The following is a 24,550-nucleotide window of genomic DNA, read 5'->3' on the forward strand; positions in this document are numbered from 1 at the left end:
TCACCCTCTGTCATCCCCTTCTCCTCCCGCCTTCAATCTTTCCCAGCATCAGGGTCTTTTCAAATGAGATATTTCTTCGCATCAGGTGGCCAAAATGTAGATAAGCAACAACAACAAAAAGAATATACTTTTTATCTGGAAATTTACAATTGCAATATTTTAGAACAGATGTTGTCTGACATGACCTTTCTTTCTTCCTTTTAGCGAAGTGAAATCCTTTTAGCCAAATGCTATACTCAAAATAGCTCTCAGAGAGTATTTGGTTGAACGCTGAGCACAGAATCAAGAGTGCAGCCTCTGCTAGTTTGCTCTGTGTATTTAATGTCATCCCTTTCAGACTATCGATCATCACTCCCAACCTGGAGTCATGTGCAAGATACCAGTAGATGTTCTTTGGTGATGAATTTTTGACAGGCCTAGAGAACAAAATCCTTTGGCCAAACATTTACCCCTAGGAAACATTTCAATAAATCTCCCCTTCAAAGTAATCTTATAGGTGGTAGCAGGAAACATCCATAACTAAAGAAAGTATAAAATTAGTACCTTGACTTAGTTTTCATTTTTTTAAAACATCCTTAATTTTTACACTCAGGTTCAGTTTAATTTTGTCAGTCTGCCACATCCTAAATATAACACAAAGAAAACCAAAAAACCCTCTAGGTCACAGGAATCACAAGGTAAAGAGCTTTTTCTTTTCTATATGTGAGAAAAGGCATATCTTTATTTCTCATAGTAATAATCGTATTTCATGCCTTCTTGCTGTTTTTCTATTATACTTCACATAAGACAGTTCTACAGATCAGTTTCAGCTCTGTTCTACTGACGCATGCACAGAGTTCTAATTAACATCAATGGACATTATAAGCATGCCAAGGCAACACAGCATTTTAAACTTCTTGAATTAAACAAGACCATATGTTTTAGTGGTGCATAGTTGAATGATAAAATTGGTCTTCTGGTTTCTATACTGAAGGTTTGAATAGATAAACTAAGAAAATATTTTCAAGGAAGTTTTCCTTCCAAGTCTACATATCCCTATAAATTCATCCCTACTCTGATCTTTCATCTGAATATCCTCAGTACTAGTGTATTTACTCTGCAGGGTACTATTTACATGAGCTAATATAATATTTTGCAATTATTCTCAAATATCTTCAGTTGTTTCTGCTTTATTTTCCCAGATTATAAATTCTTTGAACACATAAACTGTTGAGCCTAATATTAATTCATACTTTCTGAAACTATTTATTAAACATCTACAGTTAAGTAAGAACTGTGATGAGCACTGGAAAATTAAAAATGAGTAAGTCAAGGTTACTGCCCCTAGGGGAACACATATTGTAGCAGTAAAGATAAGAAAAACAATCAATACAATGTGCAGTCTTATAGGAAAAATACATGTAAAGTTTTGTGTCAAGAGAGTTAACAAAGAAGACATTAATACTGTTAAACTTTGCCCACCAACATTGACTATGTCCGATTATAACTGGGATATAGAAAATTCACATTATTTGTAGAAACAGCATCTACAGGGTCAGCAGACCAAAGGAGATTCAAATAGGGAAGAGAATGCTATGTAAACAAGCTGATAGATGTAGTGTGATCAAATACACACAATGTCAAGATGGTAATCAGAGTCTTTCATGTCAGTGGGATTAGCTAATTTAACAAAGTAAAATAGCCAGAATAAAATGTGTATTCTGATTTGGAAGAGGAAAAATTGGGCAGCGGAGAAATAAGGCAGTTTTAAAATTAAAAGGGAAATATGTCAATGTTTTCTCACTGCAAGTCAATAGGAGTAAATGTACCTCCCACAACATTGAAAGTCTATTAACATGATTTCAAATTCTAGCCTTTAATAGTAAATAATCTGTAAGACTGCATGATTTTCCTGAGAGGAGACAATGGAGAGCTTTACCACTACATTTATCCGATGATAAATTAACCTGAATGAACTCTGTAAAATACAAACCACATTTTACATTTCTATCCTTTATTTTCAGGTTACAAAGTTTTAATTGTTGAATTCATGTGTAGTAATCATTTTATCACTGTTCTCTAAGTGTATTAAAACGAACTAAAGAGTACTTATCAATTCTTCCAAATGTAATGCCAATACCAAGAGCAATGACTTTTGTATTAATGTGGACCGTGAAGACTAGAGTTCAGGGAAATATTTCAAACATGTGTTGATCCAGAAAGCACTTTCTTACTTGCAAAGTATCTGAGTAAAAAGAGAATTTTGAAAGGCACGGCCATCATCAAGTGACAATAGTGGAAGAGAAAGTTACTTAACTTCAAGTCTAACTGATTGCAAGTGAAACGTCTGACAAAGTTAGCGTTCCCTGGTTTTAATATTTGTTTCCAGTATGGGTCTTCAGTAGAACATCATAGCCGGTATAGAAAAAAAAAATTAAAAACAGACAGGCTCATTTCCATTCTACATTTCACATGCAATCAAAAAGACTTGCAAAAAGTAGTTTTCTCTCCCATCCTCCCTCATCATCTTGGGAGCACAGATTGAGAGGGGAAGATGAGAGTAACCAGCCACAAAAAGGATGGAGAGGAGCCCTCTCTTAGACTACCATGCAGAATTTTATTTCCATATAACATCAAGTATACTTTTTTACAAAGAAACTAAAATCTACATTGTCTAAGAGCTCAGCTTTGTAAACGTCTAAAATTACATTATCGCCCAAATCAAATTTAAAATCTAGATTAATTAAGTTCAATGGACAGATAAGTCTGCAATTGTCACTCGATGAACAGCTAAATCTGAGTCTAGCTCTACATGTATACAGTCCAGAAAAATCTAAGAGATTCTGGAGAAAAAAAAGAGTCAAAAAATTTACAGTTTTCTTTATCAGCCAGATAACTAAAGTAAAGGCATAAGACTTCTTCTGAATTATTCAATATCTCCTTAAGGAACAGGGGGATAATTTCAATAATCTTTGCATCCCCAGAACCTTACACTGTGCCCAGAGAAGAGTAAGTACTAAATAAGTACATGTTGTATTTAAATATTTATTCAACTTTCCATTTTAATTATTGCTATTTAAATTTCCTTCCTAAAGATGTTTTCTAAATGACAGCTCTGGCTGTTTCTTAGAACTTAGTTTAAAATCTGAAATAATATTTGCTCAATAAACCAATGAAATTTTTTAAAAAATAAATAATGGACTAAATTTTTTCTTAATTACTACTCTGAATCTCTTATTACCTCTGTAGAGTTCCACTCTCAAGTCTTTTATTATGACTAATATTCCATTAATTCTCTGGATTTAAGACTCTGAGATTACTTAATCCAGCATTCCGCAAAACATACCATGTGAAACACTGGCTCTGGAAAAAAAAAAAATGCTTACAGGTAGTTCCTGTTGTGGGGTGAGAGAAGTTTCCACAGTCAAACCAGATTAGGAAAATCTAGGTTACACGGGCTTTAAAGAAGAGTTCGTCCAGACTTTCTTATGCCAACGTCCATTATTGAATATGTGGTATTTTGACACACCACTATTTTACGCTCCACTAGAAAGGTAGAAAAGAGTTGTCAATCAAACCAGAGCAATACTTCCTTATCGAAATGATCTGCATGCTGCATCCTCATTACCAAGATGGTGAAATGTGAAAACAGGTCATCTTAGATGTGGCAGCATGCAGTTTCTCCATATGATGATGGAATCAGTTATATAGGCTATTAGTAGAACAAGTGTTCATAATTCAGGAATTTATAAACTTCTAGTCCAAAGCCCTCATGAGGAAGAAAACTAAGGCCCAAAGATGTTGCATGACCTGGTCACACACCTGGCTAATGAGAGCAAGCTCCTGTCTGCAGCTTTCCTCCTCTAATTTATTCATTCATTATATTCCTCTCTTGAACCAGAGCTCTGTTGTACACATGCCCATCTCTCACTAACCGATGTGCCCACAGTCTGTTCCCACTCTCCATGCCGCCACCCTCTCCTCGTACAATCTCCTGCTAATTATAACTCCATCTGCTGCATTCCTTCAATATCCCCCAAAAGAACTGCCACTGCTTCAAATCCTAATCTAAGAAGTTCGTCAGCCATTCTGGGCAGAAAGATGCACAATGCTTTTCTTATTTCTTCTGCTCCTTCCTTCAGTAGTAAAGCAAAGGAGGAAATGTTTATATATAATCATAAAAACATGAAATATATAACTCCCTTTATTCTATAGATAACAAAATTTGGGCCCAAAGTAGCCATCTTTCCAAGAATGTATATTCCTTAAAAACAGAGCTCACATTACTTACTATATGGCATTATTTTGATACATAAGATGATGTTACTTATTCATCACCATTCATTCATTCAACAAATATTTACTGAGTACCTATTCAATTAGTGACAGATGACTGAAGTCTAGTTGCTAAGATGGCATAGTGAACTAAACACACAAAAAAATGTCTACCTTGCCAGAGCTTACTATGCAGGAACTATGGGTTTTCCTGTAATAGAAATAGACTTTGATGATCAAACCTATCAACTTTCCCAGACTTATTTGATGTCCCACCCCTGCCTTTTTATATTTTTCCAGTTTATTCTCCCTTATGGCCAGGGATTAAAGTTGCACAGAATGAATTTCTGGGAAATGTCAAGTAATGTTAACACTTGAAGGTAATATCTAATTGTGAACAATTTGACAAGAATGTATTTCGTTCTAAGTTTACAGATGAGGAATAGGAATAAAAGGTACAAAACAGATTCTGGGGCCAGAAGGCAAGTTGGTGGTAAAAACAAACTAGTAAATGCAGATAGGGCTTCCCTGGTGGCTCAGCTGGTAAATGCAGATTATGCCTCCAAACTCATTCTTCATCAATACCAAAAACAGGATAGCAAACTCAGAAACTTGCTGTGATGTTATCTAAAATTTGCATAAGAAATATTGATCAAAATGGAATATACTATGAACAGCTGTGCCATTCTGTGAGCCACTATGCATTTCTGTAACAAAACTAAATCTTAAAAACTATAGCTATAAAATTTGGGGTTTTATTTGCTTGCTTAAAATTTAAGTAATCTAGCAAGTTAGATTAGCAGTACATTCTTAATTTGCAATTATGTGGTTGACTACAATAAACATATCTACTGTTGAAGGAAATGCTTACCATAGTAGTAACCAAGTAAATTTAAATTCTATAAATGCATATCTCTTAAAAGTCACCTAAATAACTGATATCTTTGTCATTTCATGGTAATTTTTATAACATGCATTCTAAAGTGACTAATACAATTGCAAATATACTAAATGTAAAAGAGAGAGAAAAACCAAGAGAATTAAAATAAACGGGGATTTTAAATTTTCAAAGGGTTGATTTCAAATGCAAAGGCACAAAAATTGAGATAATTTGCCACTGCATCTCAATAAAATCTATTCAAAGCATTTTAAGTTAAAATATATCTAGCAGAAGCAGCCATTAGAGATTCAATCTCTAAATAAAATGTTTAGGATGAAGCTATAAACTAGAAAAGACTGACGATGAAAATTCATCAAGTATCTAGCCATGTATTAGTAACTCCTTGTGAACTGTCATTCACATCCCATTCTTCATTAAACACGTATTTGCTGAAAGCAAAAGATGGCTTGTTTTAATAAATCTTTCTATGACCTGTTAGGTAAATTTTTGTGAACATGTTTAGATAAACATCTAATAATTCTACCTATATGATTCCCAAAAGTCTGTGTTGTCTCAATAAACTAGTAAAATTATCATTTGTTTTCAGAACTTAAAATATTTCATATTCAGTGGTCATTGTTAAACAATTTCTCAAAATTAAAACTCTTTTTTACTCTTTTTTATGGATTTTGTTACATATTTTATAATTATTAATTAGGTGAATAATTTATTCTATATTTTTAAAAAATTAACAAATTCCACATTTAACAAACCATATGCCCAACACCTTATTCATACATATGCATTTATTGTTCTATAGCAATTTAGCCTCATGCACAAATGATTTTTAAAACTCATCTAGTAATTAGATGCTGTACAGCAATTTTTCAACATTAACTAATACTTTATTATATCACGGAGTTATTAAAACACTTTGTTTTAGTAAAGAATATAGCTGTATTCGAGTACTCATCAACATTTTAAATATAATTTTTCTTAGCTTCCAAAAATATTTTCATTCATGCAAGAAAGGACTCATGCTTAACAGTCAACATGTTAAATTAATAACATTTTCAAGATTCTATAAAAATTCAAAACATAGCAAAACAAAATGTGAAATTTTCTTTAATTCTTGGGTGGTCTGCTGAAGAAAATTTAGCTATATATAAAACCATAAATTACTGTTAAATCAGCTATTTGGATACAAGATAAGTTAATTTATGAAAACGTGTTTTAGTTTATAGAAAGTCTACACATGAAAGACAATTTCGATGAGATGTCCAAGCACAAGGGAGTTGGAAGCCTGTTGAAAATGGAAAAAGGTTTTGCACTCTACAAATATTGTTTGAACATAATATAAGCAGAAAAAATTTGTGGTTTGTAAATCCATGTGTTCTTAACTGAATATTTTTGACATACTTTTGTTTAAGTTTTCACAATGCACCTATGTGCTAATGATATCAATAGCCTTTCAAGCTGTGAAAGAATGTAAGCCTAGTGCCATCTACTGGGAAGAGTGGATGCCATTCAATCAATTAATTGCAAATTTTGTGAATTAGGGGAGCTGAAATCTGAATGTCTTTTTTTTTTTAAAGAACTCTTTGTTCCTTTAAAAAAAAAAAAAATAGCCCTCCACAAGGCACTTTCAATTTAATCGAATTAAATTAGGTAAGATGAACATGTAAGAATGTGAAGCCAGAGAATAGAGAGCATTAAACTGAACTCGTGGGAGAAAATTTCATTGGTGACATCAATACAGAAATTAGAAATAATGCGTTCTGATTAGAGTTTTTGTATTGGTTTCAAGTGTATCCTTTAGAAGACAGGTTCTGAATCTGTGGTCAAAGAGCCCTCAATTACAAGTATCAGAGTATCTAATAAAAAAAAATCTTGAAACTATATGAAAACTTGCATAGGTGCACATATGTTTCTTCTAGGTGAACATATGTTTCTTTTCTTCTGGAGAAGAAAAGTCATAACTTTAATTTAAAAAAAAATTTTTTTTAGATTAAAGATGGTTCACGTTTTCAAGATCCAAAATGGTTAAAAAATAAAAATAATACAGAAAGCCAATCTATTCGGTAGGTGAGTAGCACACCACTGAGTTCAATTATTTCTTTACAGTAAATACAAAGATAACATCAGATGCTATAATGAAATATTGCCAGCTCAGACTTGAATAATAGTACTTTTTACTTATGGACATTGCTTTGGTGCATATATGTACTACTTTCTCTTTACAAATGCAGAACTTAAAGCCCAACAGACAATATTAATTTGTTCCAGAGAAAAGCGACCAAAAGAACCAGAGTTCTTACTTCTCATGGTAAGTATTTGCTGTTGTTTATTTGCAAACTCGTGTCCGACACTTTTGCAACCCCATGGACTGTAGGTTATAATATGTACTTATTATATTATGGGTTATAATATGTACTTATTCATAATATGTACAATTTGTACTTATCATATGTACTTATTCCCTTCCTCAAACAGTTTATCACCAAAACTCAAATTGCTGGAGAGAAAAAGTAAAAGAAATTTTGGATAATATACTTTGAATCTGTGTTACCATTTTTTATTGTTATTTGTTTGGCTACAATGTGATTTATACCTAAGAAATCTACCTATTGTATTAACGCATACAGTGAGAAAAGAGAAATTGGTTTTTTTATAATATTTTCAAAAGGCACTCAAACTATGAACTTTAATTTAACCTTCCCATTAGATTTATTTGAGGCCGAAATAGTCTCAGATAAATTTGTCCTCTCTGTTATAGCTATCACTTCACCTACATGTAAACTTTCCAAATGTTTATTCATTCATTTAACAAATATTTATTAAGTGCCAGGCACTGTGCTAAGCTCTGGAGCCACAGGCCCCTGATTCTTGGAGAGCCCTACTTAACCAAATGATAGTCCAACTTACAAACACCATTTGCAAAGTATCTGTCTTTAAGACTTCTAATTTCTACATTAGAATATTATGACATAACACCTTTACAAACTGCCATGTGGCTGTTCAATTCATGGACTGTTAAACACACCAGTAAAGTCTGTAAGAGTAACAACCACATATTACGTGTATGATGTTGGAGAAAAGCATAATTTATCACTGCAATTAGTACTACTTAGACAAATACTCTCATTTGGCTGAAAACTACCATGATATCTAGTCTAAGTTACAATTTGACTTAATTTTTATCAAGCACTGAAACTATATGTAAAATTGTGCTTCCTAACCCTTGCTAAGATAACCCCTTCCGTCCTGATTTAGAGGCAAGGAATTCTTATGTTCAAACATGGAAAATATTTCTGTCTTCCCACCACAACCAAGCAGATTTTTCTGTAAATTCCCAGCCATTAATTAGTACCGACTCTTAAGATCTGATTAACCCAAAGCCAAGTAAAAACAATGACAGTTCATAAAATCACAGAATTTCAAAACTGAAAAGATTTTCTAATTTAAATTTCTCATTTTAAAAATAAAGACTAAGATCTGAAGAGGTTTACTGGTATGTTCAAGGTCACACAAGTTAATGATAGAGCTGTGGTTAGTTCTCTGACTCCTATTCCAGTGCTCTTTTTCAATACATAAAAGAAACTGTTATAGGAAATTAAGAAGAGCTCTGAGAGAAAAAAAAATTACCTTTAATTACAAACATGAGCAAACCATAACTCAGATGCACTTAATAAGCTCTAAATTGAAATTATGCCTATTTAAAAATAAGAAGAAAAGGAAGTCAAAGCTGAAAAATGATAGATCAGCCTTCTGGGATATGGCCTTCATACAGGTCAATCCAGTTATAATCAACTTTAAGAGCCTGCTCCAATTATTTTTCAGTTCTGGAATTATTTCGTATTGAATAATACCTAAAATTAGTAGGGTACTGGCTAGGGAGCAGAAGTCTTTTTGATTTACAGAGATTTTTGTTGTAATGGGTTTTGACCAGGGAACAGTAAATTAAAGCAAGACGTCAAACTTTTACCTTAATTTCCTATATCTCCAAATTTGGCCTCTTCCCTCTCTACTTGAATAAAGTAATGAAGGCTAGAATTCCCATTTCAATTTCATTTTCCTTTTTCAAAATTTAAATTGTTTGTTTCACATTATTGTTGAACTTAGCAGTGTCTTCAACATATCTACTTTTCTAAGAGTAAAATTCTGTGAATTTGAGCAGACTCTGGGAGATAGTGAAGGACAGGGAAGGCTGGCATGCTGCCATCCATGGGGTCGCAAAGAGTGGGACATGACTGAACAACAACAAGAGTAAAATTCTGTTAGAGAAATGGACGGTAACAAAGATTTTGCTGACACTGAAGTTATAAAATACGTGCGCACTGGAAATTTCATAACACTTTAAAAAGTACAAGGTCCTTGAATGGCTGAGCAATTATGGAATACCACTCTACCAAATCATTTATCAAAGTAAAATAGGTTTACAAGCCCTAAGAAAAAAAGACCGAGTCCCTCTGAGCATCCTTTAGTACTAGACGGCACCCCACTCCAGTACTCTTGCCTGGAAAATCCCATGGACAGAGGAGCCTGGTAGGCTGCAGTCCATGGGGTCTCGAAGAGTCGAACACAACTGGCGACTTCACTTTCACTTTTCACTTTCATGCATTGGAGAAGGAAATGGCAACCCACTCCAGTATTCTTGCCTGGAGAATCTCAGGGATGGGGGACCCTGGTGGGCTGCCGTCTATGGGGTCGCACAGAGTCGGACACGGCTGAAGCGACGTAGCAGCAGCAGCAAGAATAAAAGAAATGTGTTGTATGTTTACAGTACTTGAATTCTGGTTCAGTGGGATGTATGAGTAAAATAAAGAGGTCAAAACAACAAACATCTGAATAAACATGGTTATTTCTCAAATATAAAGTGCATTTTTGGCTCCGATCAAAGTAAAAAGAGTTAAGTGCAATATGGGATGTATTGAAATATTTTTTAAAGTCTATTTTACTAGAAAAACAGAAAAAATATATATCTATATTGATACAGATGTCTACAGTGACCTAGTGAACATTATACACAATGCTTACTATATGTCAGCCACTGTTGAAAGCATTTTTCACATCCTAAGCTATTTTGTTCTCACAGCAACCCTTTCAGGTGAGTACTATTATTATCCCCATTTTACAAACAAGGAAGTCAAGGCACGCAGCCAGTTAAGTGGCAAAGCTAGAATTTAGATGTGTGGAATTCCAGAATTTGTGTGCTTAAGCATTGTGCTATAATGGTTACTTCTTAAAAATTATCATCTTTGTTGAATTTATCTTTGAATCATGTGGATATCAAATTTTAAAGACACATATTTTGATTAAACAGTTTCATTATGAAACCTCTTAACTCTATAACTGTCATATCTCAAGTGATACCATGTTAATTAATAAGTTTCCATAAATACTTAGCCTCCTTGGTGTATGACAAACTAATGTTACAAGAACTGTGCTAGTGCTTTCCTACCTGGGGTTTTTTCCCAGTGGAAAACATGGTTACATATTAAATAACTTGCATACTCCAATTATTATGTGCATGTGTACTCAGCTGCTCAGTTGAGTCTGACTCTTGTGACCCCCATGGACTGTAGCCCACCAGAGGTCTGTCCATGGGATTCCCCAGGCAAGAATGCTGGAGCAGGTGGCCGTTTCCTCCTCCAGGGGATCTTCCCGACCCAGGAATTATTCTATGTAGTTCATAGTCATGGAAAAGTTTCACATAGCACAGAAACTACACTGGTTGATGCTCTCCCTCCAGCTTACATACAATAAAAGAAATAAAACTTGTCAGTTCTATAACTTGAATTTTTCTCTTATCCATCCCCCTTCTTCGCACACGTACTGTAACAATCATTGTTAAGGTTCTCCATGCTCCATGAGTCCCTCCAGCCTCAAGCTCTTCCAACATGCTGAGTGGCAGCAGTACAGGAACATGGCAGGTTGGGAAGCAAAGGTGTCAGGAAGAGTGGTTATGGACTCCAAGCATTAAACTTTATTGACCTCTCAACACTCACAGACATAAAAGCTATTTTTTGAAACAGACAGTGTTTACTATTCAACTATAGCTTCAAGACAAAAGCCTTATCCTCATTTCTAATTAAGCTGCCATCTCAATCTTCTCTTAGAAATATCTGGAACCAGCACTGACCGTCCATCATACTAAATCAATAAATCTTATATGCAAATCAAGTCATTTTACTCTCCCTTCATCCCTTCCCTAAGATTTAAAATTTTAAAAACATCATATAGGGCACTTTACGATTTGTCTACCTTTCTTTCTTATCTCTTCTAACTTGCCCTCACCCACCCAAGCAAGCCACATTAAATAACTTGTATTTCTTTGAACATACTTTGCCTTTTCAGGTCTTCATGTATTTCCCACACTACTTCATATGTCAGAAACGTCCTTCCCCCTACTTGGACATCTGGCTAACTCTTGCTCACAGTCTGAGATTCAACTTAAGCATATCCTACATGAAGCCTTCCTTAAACTTCAGAGACTTCCCTCCCTTCCAAAAATCTCTTCCCCTAAGCAAAGAGCTAGGACCATCGTCTGCATTCCCCTAACATCCAAGGCATAAATACTTTAGTCTTATCACCATATGGTTCAATGGTCTTTACACAGTTTCAGCTCCATCTTGTGCTTGTTAAAGAAATTGGCTTGATCTTATTTATCATTGTATCCTCACTGCTTCACACAATGCCTGGCACTCATAGCTAATATTCAATGAATATTTAATGAGTTAGAATGAAATTCTCTATATAATACAGTAATAGAGAAAACTAAAAGAAAAGTAATATTGATAATAACGTTCACAGAAAATATCTGGCCATTGTGATTTTCATAACAAAATTATAATGTTAAACACAGGCAAATAGTAAAATTTTGGACTTTTATGTCTCTCTTGTTTAAATGCTTAAAATCACATTTTTAAAAAGACTGGTTGGTGGTTCTAATTTAAGAACCAGTTAATACATGCTATAGTAATTCTCTCTATTTGGTCCTTGTTAAATAGAACATCTTTTCTTTGCAAGTACAATAACTAACTTTATTACACTAAAGTTGTTCATGTTAATTTTCTTTCTTTCCTAAAGGAATGACCACATGTGGAATGAAAAGCATTTTTATTATCCTTTAACAAGATGAATGTCCTATTTTGTGTGATTTGGGTGGTTTCTTATCAAGACTGCCAGCCTCTTATGAACATCATGATTTTCAGATGTGTAGTGTGCATTAAAGAATAAGAAGATATCATGAAATATTAGTGACAATTATATACTAAGCAAGGAAACTGGACAATGTTTCCAAGGGTTGTAAGGATTGTGGAAATGAATGTTACTCTAAGTAGAGTGGTGATTTATAACCAATTTCCGTCTTCAAATTAGGGCCCAAGTAAAAGAAAACGAAATTTAGCAAAGCATTGTGGTGTATCATTTCCTGCAGCAGAAACACCCCCACCCCGGCCCAGTGCCCTCACTTAGAACAGCACAAGGAGCAGCAACCTGAGGGAAGCCCACAGGCTCGCAGGGCAACTGGCTGGCTCTTTGTCACCAAATGCAGCAGGTTGAATGCAGACATCACTGTGATATCTTCACCAACAAAACGAGAGGCAAAGAACAGGGGCAAGAGCTGAGTAGGAGAAAAAAAGAAAACAAAAACAAATTAAAACATCACAAATGTTAAACACGTCCACTGCACAATTGATGTTACGGTTTTATCCGGAACTGAACACACACAGTGCTAATACATTGCAAATGCCTATTTTTCAGATGGTGAGCTTACTTTCAACCCAGGCTTATTTATATCTTATGAATAAAATACACACTATATAATAGTGTAATGTGTGAACACATTTTGCAAGAGGTTGGAAAAAGAGACAAAGTTTAAAACAGTTGAAAGGAATTAACATTTACTGACTTCATACCAAGTGACAGGAACTGTCTGGGGCCAAATACACATATATTGTGTCATTTAATTCTTAGAATAAACCTAGGAGGTAGGTTTTATCACCCAATGTATATGTGAGGAAGCCAAGGCTCAAAGGTCCACGGGCACAAAGCAAACAGCCAGTGGGGGGGAAATAAAATTAAAAAGCCTTGTTCTATCCAGCTACAAAGTCCCCCTCTCTCCTCACACCACTTTGCCTTCTTCCAGCAATTATTTGCAAATCTGGAGAAGACTGCAAAATCCTGTAAGATTAACAGATTTCTTTTGTTAGAGTTTCATACTTTTAAAAAATAGAGAGCCAAATAACCTAAGGACAACTAGGAGGCTTCACTGTAGAAACAGCGTTACGTTTGAAGACGACATATCAACTACGAATTTTCATTTGATTCTATGATCTATGATTTCTAGATCAATTCTGTAACCAATGTTCACAACCTAGCCTTAAAGGGGGTAAAAATAATTTTTAAAGTTTTCGGAAATGAATCATGTGGAACTGTGTGAATGTTAAACTTTAAAGAAAAGTTGTTAGGATTTTCTTTAAAGTTTTAGACAATCTTTCAGTTGGTAAAGATTAACTTCAAATGAAGGTGGAAATACTGGATGAATAGAAACTTCCCATATTTTATTTAAAATTAACATTACAAGTGCCCTTAACCACTAAATGTCCAAAAATGGATATAAAATTAATGTCTCGTTCATTTCCTGACCCTCTCACCCCCCACTTCTTCTCCCCCCAAATAAAAGTCTGTTCCTGGTCTCTCCTGACCTCCTCAAAGAACAAACACATAATAAACAGTAATATATTTGACCAAATCACTCTGGAGTATATCTGACAGAAATCTGCTTGTATTAACATGCCTGAACTCTGACTTCTCCAAACTAAACTCACTACAAAACCAAAACATTTTTGTGTTACTAACTGGAGACAAAAAGGAGGAAGAGGGAAGGTAAGTATCACAATGCACAGCCTGAAAGAACCATTAAACATAAATAAACATGTCATTTGCACGAGTGACTGCAGAGCAGGGGAAAGAGAGCATTCCTTTGGAGCAGACTACTGACTAATAAAAGATCAAAGGTCTATACCTCACAACACTATAAATAAAAATGTATTTTTTCCCTGTGACCTCCGCTGTGAGGAGTAAAGTGTGCACGGTGAATGTAATTACTTAGCAAAGCTGCAGCCTCATTGTGCTCCTGCAGTTGACCATAAAACGTCTTCCTATTCTGTTTCATCAACTGCTGTACCAGGCGGCCTGCGCGCCTACCGATGGCCACAGCCATCTGGCTTGTGTCAAAGCCAGCGCACAGGAAGAAAGGGAGTGATGTCACTCTGCAGGTCAGGCAAAGAACAAAGATGCTTTCTATAATTAAAAGCTGAGGGCCTCAAATACCGGGGGCCCTTCAGCATGATATGACGGCGTGATTTAATGTTCTGACGCTTGCCTTTATTTCTACCCAAAAAGCCAGGGCTCCATCTAGTGGCAAATTAGTTTTGCCCAGTTTTCTTTAAAAGGGAACCCATCTGAGTTAGCATCCAACAAAACAGAGCAACAAAGTGACTACTTTCCGAGCAATCTAGCCTTTTTAACAAAAAGTACAGTTTGTCACAGTGCCCTCTGTCCTCAAGTCCTACAAAGCATGCCCTTTCACAGCTTAGGATTGTGAGGATAACAGCCAAAGCAGCTAATTTTGCAAAAATGCACCATGTACTACAGTCTACCCTGAAAAAAATGTAGCTGAGATGGAAAGTGAGAAACGCTTCTAGAGAACGGATACATGCCTCTGGATGCCTTGGTGAAATCAAACTCATAATGTTGTACTCCAGGAAACAAAAGTATCCTAGTTAATATGGCTCTAAATGTGACACCAGGAGCAACTCATCTATAGAACAGAAAATGGAATATTTTTATGGTGAAACAATGTAACAAATTTAGTTTAAACTAATGTTTTCCACTTAGTTTCTCTTAGTTTATGCTTGCAATACATGAAGTAAAATACGTTGACAAACCAGTCTAAACTGCAGAATACACTGAATGAAAGACGTGATATCATAATGGATGGGTAGGATCTATGAGATCAGACTGCCTGGGTTTGAAGCCTGGTCCTGCCCCTAAGGAGTGGTGTCACCTTGGCAAAGTGGCTTACCCTCTCAATGCCTCCGTTTCCTCAACTCTAAAATAACAATTAAATCAGTTAATTGGTTAGAACCACTTGGAACAACTCCTGGCACATAGTTTATGCTCACAAACATTAGCTCTTACTAGTGTTTATCTATTTATTTATTTTTTAATATTTATTTATTTGGCTGCATTGGGTCTTAGTTGTAGCACACAGGATCTTCAGTCTTCACAGCAGCATGTGAGACCTTTTTAGTTGCAGCACGTGGGATCTAGTTCCCTGACCAGGAATCGAACCCCAGGACCCCTGCATTGGGAGCTCAAAGTGTTAGCCACTGGACCACAGGGAAGTCCCATCTTACTACTAGCATTTAAATGTACAAATATTTGTTTTTATTTTAAAATTATATGAATTAGAAATTTCTAACAGTCCATTTATATCCAATCCTATTGAGCCTTAGTAGGCCATTCTCCAAACATTGATTCTGATTTAGGCCAGAAAACTTAACTACTCTTGGATTGATTTCCATGGTAGGATAAAGATATTCTAAGCTTGGCAGCTGAGGAAACCCTTGCCATATGACAGGCAGTATTCTAAGCACTTCACATTTATTAGCTCTTTTAATCCTCAGGACATTAAAAGGTACCTATTATCATTTTCCCACTTTTAGATATAGAGATTGAGGCATAAGGAGGTTAAGGAATTTACCTAAGATCTCCTGGCTGGTAAGAAGCAGAGCCCTTAAGTCACTGGACTGAATGATTTAACAGATTTGAATCCAAGCCATCTAGTTCAAAGCCAGTGCTCTTGACCACTATAATTGGCAATGGAAAGTTTAAGGTTGTTACCAATTCACTCTACATACTCTGACTCTATGTTCTCCTAATAGACAATGTGGCTGATAATAAATACTTAATAAAGATTCATTTAATTCAAAAAGAGGAACTAAATGATTTAGTTCCAGCGAAGAGGAACTAAAGAGCCTCTTGATGAAAGTAAAAGAGAGAGAAAAAGCTGGCTTAAAACTCAACATTCAAAAAAGTAAGATCACAGCATCCAGTCCTATCACTTCACGGCAAATAGATGGGGAAACAGAGGAAACAGTGACAGACTTTATTTTCTTGGGCTCCAAAATCACTGCAGATGGTGACTGCAGCCATGATATTAAAAGACACTTGCTCCTTGGAAGAAAAGCTATGACAAACCTAGACAGCATATTAAAAGCAGAGACATTACTTTGCCAACAAAGGCCCGTCTAGTCAAAGCTATGGTTTTCCAAGTAGTCATGTATGGATGTGAGAGTTGGACCATAAAGAAAGCTGATCTTGAAAGAATTGATGCTTTTGAACTGTGGTGTTGGAGAAGACTTTTGAGAGTCCCTTGGATTTCAAGGAGATCCAACCCGTCCATCCTAAGGGAGACCAGTCCTGGGTATTCGTTGGAAGGACTGATGTTGAAGCTGAAACTCCAATACTTTGGCCACCTGATGTGAAGAGCTGACTGATTTAAAAAGACCCTGATGCTGGGAAAGATTGAAGGCAAAAGGAGAAGGGGACAACAGAGGACAACATGGTTTGATGGTATCACCGACTTGATGGACGTGAGTTTGAGCAAGCTCCAGGAGTTGGTGATAGATAGGCTTCTCTGTCTTAGCAACTGAACTGAATTCAAGAAGATTATTTGAAGACTCTATTGACTTTGAGTGAAAAAAGTACAGAGTTAAGGAAGTAAAAAGCCTGAGACATACTCAGACATCTAGATTTAATTTTTCTGTCCCACCACATGTAACTTCTCTTTCCCCTTCATCTTCAAATTTTTTCTCTACACTCTTTTGATATACCTTTAGGATATATAGCGTAGAGAAGCTCAGGATTGAGTCCACTTGCATCTACTAAACCTTCAATATGTTGATGATACGGTACTTCTGACAAACCAACACTTACTCTCCACACTGCTGCTGCTGCTGCTAAGTCGCTTCAGTCGTGTCTGACTCTGTGCGACCCCATAGACGGCAGCCCACCAGGCTTCCCCGTCCCTGGGATTCTCCAGGCAAGAACACTGGAGTGGGTTGCCATTTCCTTCTCCAATGCGTGAAAGTGAAAAGTGAAAGTGAAGTCCCTCAGTCGTATCCAACCCTCAGCGACCCCATGGACTGCAGCCTTCCAGGCTCTTCCATCCGTGGGATTTTTCTAGGCAAGAGTACTGGAGTGGGGTGCCATTGCCTTCTCCACTCTCCACACTATCTCCCTCCCAAATATTCACGTTTCAATTAGCCTGCCTTTTCCCATTGTGCCCCTTAAGCTGCCTGGACGAAGACCCTAGCCAGAAACAATCCTAGTCCAAAAAGAGGCAAAAGAAACACATTCTTTGAGTGATGACAATATTTGGGAAAAGAATTAGCATTAAACACCCCTTACACTGCCCGGTGGTCCAGTGGGTACAATTCCATGCTCCCAATATGAGGGGCCCAGGTTAGATCCCTGACTGGAGAACTAGGTCCCACATGCTGCAACTAAGAGTTTGTGTGCTGCACCTAAAAAGATTCCTCATGCTGCAACTAAGACTCAGCACAGCTAAATAAATAAATAACATTCCCTGGAAATCAATACTGAGCAAAGACTGATCTCAACTGGCCTTGGCCTACAGTAGCTTGGAGCAGGGCTGGAGTTCCCAGCCAGAGGGTCTGGGTCACAGTGGTGAAAGCACCAGATCCTAGCCACTAGGCCAGTGGTCAATGACAAGGGCCCTGGCCTTTGGCTTTGCAGAAAAGAATTTCCACAAAGATAGAAAGTAGTGAAGCAAGTAAATTATTTATTAAGAGGTAAAAAAAAAAGAATATAGTACATGTGGATAGACACAGGGACGGACTGAGAGAGAGAGAGAGAGAGCCGCTGAGTTGCCCCCTTGAGGCAGTTTGAATTACTTTTATGGGGCACGTCTGTGTCTCTTTTGACCAATCATGTTGATGTGCCTGGGTCACAGTCAATACCTGGTATATCTCAGGATCCTCACACGTGTACTCCTAACCAAGACGGATTCTACCGAAGAGGCCTGTGGGTAGCCTGGCATTAGTTAGCATCATTCCCCTTTGACCTCCAAGGACATTTTCTGTGCATGTGTAGTCAGGGAGGTCTCCTGATTTCAAGAATGAGAAACATGTGGTCTGCACAGGGCCCAGGCTCCTCCCTTAATTATCCTCCTATTCTCATCTTGGAGTTTCAGTCCATAGGGAATGAATCTCCAATCGCTTTACTCTGGGGGGTGGTACCGTGGGCGGGGCAGCAGTGGCATCTATCTCCTGCCTCAAGACCACCCAGAAAATCTACAGCTCCTCAAGTTTATCCTCAACTTCCTCACTTTTATATTGCTTTTTGTTTGTCTTTTACGTATTTTGAATTGGAGGATAATTGCTTCACAATGTCTTATTGGTTTCTGCAGTACAGCCATGTAAATCAGCCATATTGTATTGTTTTTGTCTCAAATAATTTCACAGGTGAATAACATTTATAGATAACCAACATGTTCTTTTTAAATGCTAGACACAATGTACACATCTTTCTAATCTCTCATAATATCTAGTACATCACTTTGGAGTTATTTAGTGTGTAAAAATAGGGGTTGAACGATACCTAATGAGTAGTGTGACCCTGTGTGTTGAGAACAGAATTAGATTGCACAATTGTCTGTAATTTTCTGCTTGAAACTTTTTAATGATTCCTTTCTGCATGTTGCAGGGTTTCCCAAACCCTGTTCTGAGAACAAGCGTTACCCCTTCAGACAAAATTAGTAGTGGAAATGCTACCTAATAGGAAGGGCCTGAGAGGTTTCACAATAAATACACCTGTCTCAGCTGATGCCTTTCAAATGGTTTTGACCTTACAAAACCCCTTTCTTTCCTATCACCAGCCCACAGAACACATTCTGGTAAATCCTTTGGATCATGTCCAAATTACTGAACAAAGCATCCAAAGTTCTACATCTAGCTGCTGCCTAACCTTCAGCCTTTTCTCTTGCCATACTCCACATCCCACCCCACCCCACGTTCCTGCCATACCAATATACTCATTTGTTGTTCAGTCGCTAAATTGTTTCCGACTCTTTGCAACCCCACGGACTGCAGCACGCCAGGCTTCCCTGTCGTCCACTATCTCCTGGACTTTGCTCAAACTCATGTCTATTGAGTCGGTGATGCTATCTTACCAGCACATCCTCTGCCTCCCTCTCCTCCTTTTGCCTTCATTCTTTTCCAGCATCAGGGTCTTTTCCAATGAGTCAGCTCTTTGCATCAGGTGGCCAACAATAACTTTCCGCAAACAGGTTTGCTCTTTCCTACTTCCACTTCCAAATCTTTCTTCATTCCATATTCTTCTCTCCTTTCCCCACTCTCAACTCCCACCCCTTCTAACTTCTCCTGTTTGAGTCCCCAGCGAAGCACTAAGCATTCTGTCACATCCCTTACTAACAATTTTTAGGGCACTGATTTGCTCACACCCCGCTCTTCTAGATTATAAACCTCTTAAGCGTAGAGACAGTTTCTTTTTCATCTTTGTATCCCTAGTACCTGGCACCTAACAGCCATTCATGTGTTGAGTGGAAGAATGATTATATAAATAACTGACTATGGAAATGGTTGTTCAGGATCATCACTTCCCACCCTGCTATCTCTGCCATCTCAACTGTTTAATGGTGCTTAAAGGTAAGAATCTGAACTAAGATCAGTTGATTCCTCCATGGCAATTAGAAGTATCTGTGAAGAGGTAGGAAGTTGGAAGTGCCATCTGACTTGAGATCTGAAGATAATTCAAATGCCCTATTTTGGTCAAAAATGTTTACTTCTCCATCTTTTATTATCCCTAGAACTCCAACATCCAAAAATTTGACAAACATTAGTTTGTTAGTTTTTTGGTTTGGGTTTATTTTTATTTCCTTTTACTTTTTTTCTTGCAATTGAACAATCATCTGCCAAAGAGAGATGATATAAACGGGAAAGCAGGGAACTCACACAGTTGATAATTAACTCCAAAATAAATGAGCTGATTGTGCTAGTGGATTTAAAAAGTCAAACCTAAAGGTCAAATCTCTTCCAATAAATGCCAAAAGAATGTCTACAGCAGTGGTTTTCCATGAGTTAGTAAAATGTTCCCCCCAAAACTTCAAGAGCCAACAGAAAGTTGACAAATTTTAATTTTGTCAAGAAAGAACAAAAAGCCCCGAACTCTAATCTCACCATAATTTCAGAAAAGAGAGATTATATGGACACCAAGAACTCAGAAAGCAACCTCAAGATAAAGAATGTTCTTTTGAATAATATAGTTAAGTTTTGAGGAAAAACATTTCATTGTTGCTATTATTCTCATTTCTTAGGAAAAGAAGAAACTTCATCATGGGCCAGCATGTGGAAACCACTAATCTAAATGTCTACAATAAAGTTCTATACTTGGCACCATGGCATCACCCACTCAATGGACATGGTTTGGGTGGACCCCGGGTGTTGGTGATAGACAGGGAGGCCTGGCGTGCTGCCTGTTCATGGGGTTGCAAAGAGTTGGACACGACTGAGCGACTGAACTGAACTGAGTATTTGCTGAATGAATTGATCAACCAATCGTTTACTTCTCAAAAGTAACATGCCTAATTAGCTAGACTCTAGAATCAGGCATTTCTTTTGTTAAGCAGAGATCTTTTTGTATTTGTTATAAGAAACAATAGAAGCCCAGCTATCAGAATCCTCAACCTTCCAAACCATTTAGAGATAACACTTTTAAGATACCAAGTTTTAGTCAGCTCACCTGTATAAACTCCTACCACATGGAAAACAATGTATTAACAGTTGATGAATACACAAAGATATATGCTGTCAAAAAACATATTAGCCTAGATGGAACCAAAAGATATGTACTCAATGCCTTTACTGAGGCAGAAATAAAGTACATGGAGTTTCAGAGGAAGGACAATTTCTTCCAGCTTAGGGGGCTTACCCTGGTGGATCAGAGGGTAAAGTATCTGCCTGAAATGCGGGAGACCCGGGTTCAATCCCTGAATTGGAAAGATCCCTGGAGAAGGAAACAGCAACCCACCCTAGTACTCTTGCCTGGAAAATCCCACAGACGGAGAAGCCTGGTAGGCTACAGTCCATGCGGTTGTAAAGAGTCAGACATGGCTGAGCGACTTCACTTTTACTTTCACTTTAGGGGGAGGGAGTGGCAGGGTTATGAGGGGTTGGGAACCAAAGAAAAGTGACATAAAGAAGAATATTTTATTTAATATCTCCAGGATTAGCCATTTTTAAATTTTTTGATCTTAGCGTCCCTTTACACTCCTATGTAAAAAGGACCGCAAATGCCTTTTGTTTCTGTAGTTACATCCATCAATATTTACTACATTAGAATTAAAACAGCCACTTAAAAGTATTTGTTTATTCCATTTAGAAAAACAAAAATAAAAATAACAACACTACACATTACCAACTGACATTTTCAGTGAAAAATAACTAGATTAGCCAAAACAAACAAATAAATATTTAAAGGGAAAAGCTTTACATTTTTCTCAAGTCAATCTGTCTAATGTCTGGCTTAACAGAAAATAGCTGGATTCTCATCTCTGCTTCTGCATTTAATCTATTGTGATATGTTGTTTTGGTTGAAGTATAAGTAAGTGTTAGTCATGCCCGACTCTTTGGGACCCCATTGATTGCAACCCACCAGGCTCCTCTTTTCCAGGAAAGGATTCTGGAGTGGGTTGCCATTTCCTTCTCCAGGGGATTTTCCCAACCCAGGGATCGAACGCAGGTTTCCTGCACTGCAGGCAGATTCTTTACTGACTGAGCTACAAGGTTGAAGTATATGCATGAATAAAATCTCACCTCACTCAGATAAGCAGTTGGAAAACAGAGGAATATTTCAGATAACTACAGATATGCTTCTTTGGTATTAACACCAAAATTCAACAATGACAGTCTGAAACTCGTATTATCAGTGAACTTTTCATACTATTACATTAAAATTCATTGGTCTATTTTGCATTTTGACTGGATCTTTTAACTGTGTATGATTTTGTAACATCGCACACTGTTAATTTAGAAAACAATGGTTCATTTGGGTTATGCATATCTTTCACATGTTGACACATTTTGCTTTTAGTATCAAAAATCATAATCGTTAATAGTCACCACTGATTTTGTCAGGTACATCTTTAAATGTTGAGAAGCTGTCAAGCTCACAGTGGCAGATACATGTTTTCCAGAATTCTATTTTTTAACTTGAAAGCTCAGCTTTTATCATTGCCAACAAATACAGTTAGTTGTTTTCCTTAAAGTGACAGAATCACTTTGTTCATTTTTGAGAAAATATCTGCCAAATATCCAGTTTATCTAGTTTTTTTTTATTTATTTGGCTGCACTGAGTCTTAGTTGAGGCAGGCAGAATCTTTAGCTGTGACATGAGAACTCTTAGTTCTGGCACGGGGGATCTAGTTTCCCGACCATGGAAACCAGGTCCCCTACATTGGGAGCGCAGAGAATTAGTCACTGGACCACCAGGGAAATCCCCAAATATCCAACTTTAAATAACCATAGGCTTCAGTAGTTTAGAGGGTCAAGAATCCACCTGCCAATGCAGGAGACATAAGAAACGCAGGTTTGATCCCTGAGTCGGGAAGATCCCCTGGAGAAAGGAATAGCAACCCACTCCAGTATTATTGCCTAGAGTATCCTATGGACAGAGGAGCCTGGTGGGCTACAGTCCATGGGGTCACAAAATTGGACATGACTGAGCAACTAACTCACACACACAATTCATCTTTTGGTCATTCTGTCAAGTGAAATGGTGTTTCAAACAATCACACCCCAGTACTCTTCCTGGAGACAACTTTGCATTGTGGAAGCACTTTATAAAAATGTATTTTTTGTTTTTTCACACAAAATATTAAAAAGATATGCACTCAAGATCTAGATTTAATAAAAGTTATATAAATTTTACTAGTTCATCAAAAACATTCTTAAGTGAAAAAGGCCTTTTCTCCTATGTGCATGTTAGTGAAGAATGGAATGACTACTAATAATATTTGTTTCCACTGCCTCACTTTATGCTAAAACACCAGCAGTTTCTACTGCTCTTGCAACATCAACCCAAATGTCAACACAGTGAAAAAAGAAAATAACGTCAGCATTAGTATGAAAATAGTTTTGACTTCATGAATCCTTTGAAAGGCTCTCAGATTCCAGGGATCCTTAGTCCACACCTTGAGAGGTGCTGGTCTAACCCTCTGGTTGACACATAGAAAGCCCAGAAAATGTTTCATGAGCGTTTGGGTTATTTTATGTTTTATTTTTATTATTTATTTGGCTGTGGTGGGCCTTAGTTGCAGCATGTGGGATCTAGTTCCCTGATCAGGGATTGAACCCAGGTCCCCTGCACTGGGAGCATAGAGTCTTAGCCACTGGATCACTAGGGACGTCCCCATAAGCAGTTGTTGAATAAGTGAACAGGGAACAGAGAACTACATTTATAATGTAACCCATGTTGTTTAGAAAAAACAAGTGGTTAGAAAATAATGCCAGTAGTATTTAGACCTCTTGCTACTTCTAAGGTAATTAGTTCATTTCCCACTTCATCTAGTCTATGGACAAAATGCAAATATAAAATTTTGAGTTATTTTATCAAATTGAGGAGGACAGTTATGACAGATTTCTGAAAGTAACAATCAGAACACTACAGCCCAATTTCCTCAGCACCACTCCTTGCAATATAAAAGTATACGTCCTGCTAAGGGATAAGAAAACAAACTGTGAATTACTGCTATGTCCAGAAAAAGGAAAATTAATTTGTTGATAAGCTCCAGTCAATACTTTAGCCACCTGATACGAAGAGCCAACTCACTGGAAAAGACCCTGATGCTGGGAAAGACTGAAGGCAGGAGAAGAAGGAGGCAACAGAAGATGAGATGGTTGGATGGCATCACTGACTCAATGGACATGAGTTTGAGCAGACTCCAGGAGATAGTCGAGGACAGGGAAGGCTGGCGTGGTGCAGTCCATGGGGTCCCAAAGAGCCGGACATGACTGAGCAACTGAGCAACAGCAACAGTATTTATTGAACCCGTATCATGTACATGGCACTATTAATTCATGTACTGCTAGTAGAATAATCAAGGAATTAGAACTTTCAGAAATACTTGAGAATAACAGAATTGTTATCATTAAGTAAGTTTAGAACTAGAAAAATTCTTGATGAACACCTAATGCAGAGATTTTTGAACATGAAATGACCACTCAACACAGGTAAAATAATTAGTTGAAAGGCGTATCACAACAAATTTGTTTAAAATTGTCTTTAGATGCTGAAGTGTGGGAATAA

General features: G+C 37.0%; 1 protein-coding gene across 5 annotated transcripts in view; it reads right to left on the reverse strand.

The window, feature by feature from the left end:
• Positions 1-24,550, reverse strand: part of MSRB3 (methionine sulfoxide reductase B3) — a 179,318-nt gene that overhangs the window by 126,063 nt on the left and 28,705 nt on the right. For 3 of the 5 annotated variants that reach the window (XM_061416582.1, XM_061416584.1, XM_061416581.1), the window contains exon 2: positions 12,632-12,758. The exons of the other annotated variants lie outside the window; for them this stretch is intronic. In XM_061416582.1, the coding sequence (XP_061272566.1) occupies positions 12,632-12,707 (76 nt within the window). In that variant the 5' untranslated portion in view covers positions 12,708-12,758. The remainder of the gene's footprint in view (positions 1-12,631; positions 12,759-24,550) is intronic. 5 annotated transcript variants of the gene reach the window in all.

The sequence above is a fragment of the Bos javanicus genome, chromosome 5 (genome assembly GCF_032452875.1).
Source record: "Bos javanicus breed banteng chromosome 5, ARS-OSU_banteng_1.0, whole genome shotgun sequence".
Classification (NCBI taxonomy): domain Eukaryota; kingdom Metazoa; phylum Chordata; class Mammalia; order Artiodactyla; family Bovidae; genus Bos; species Bos javanicus.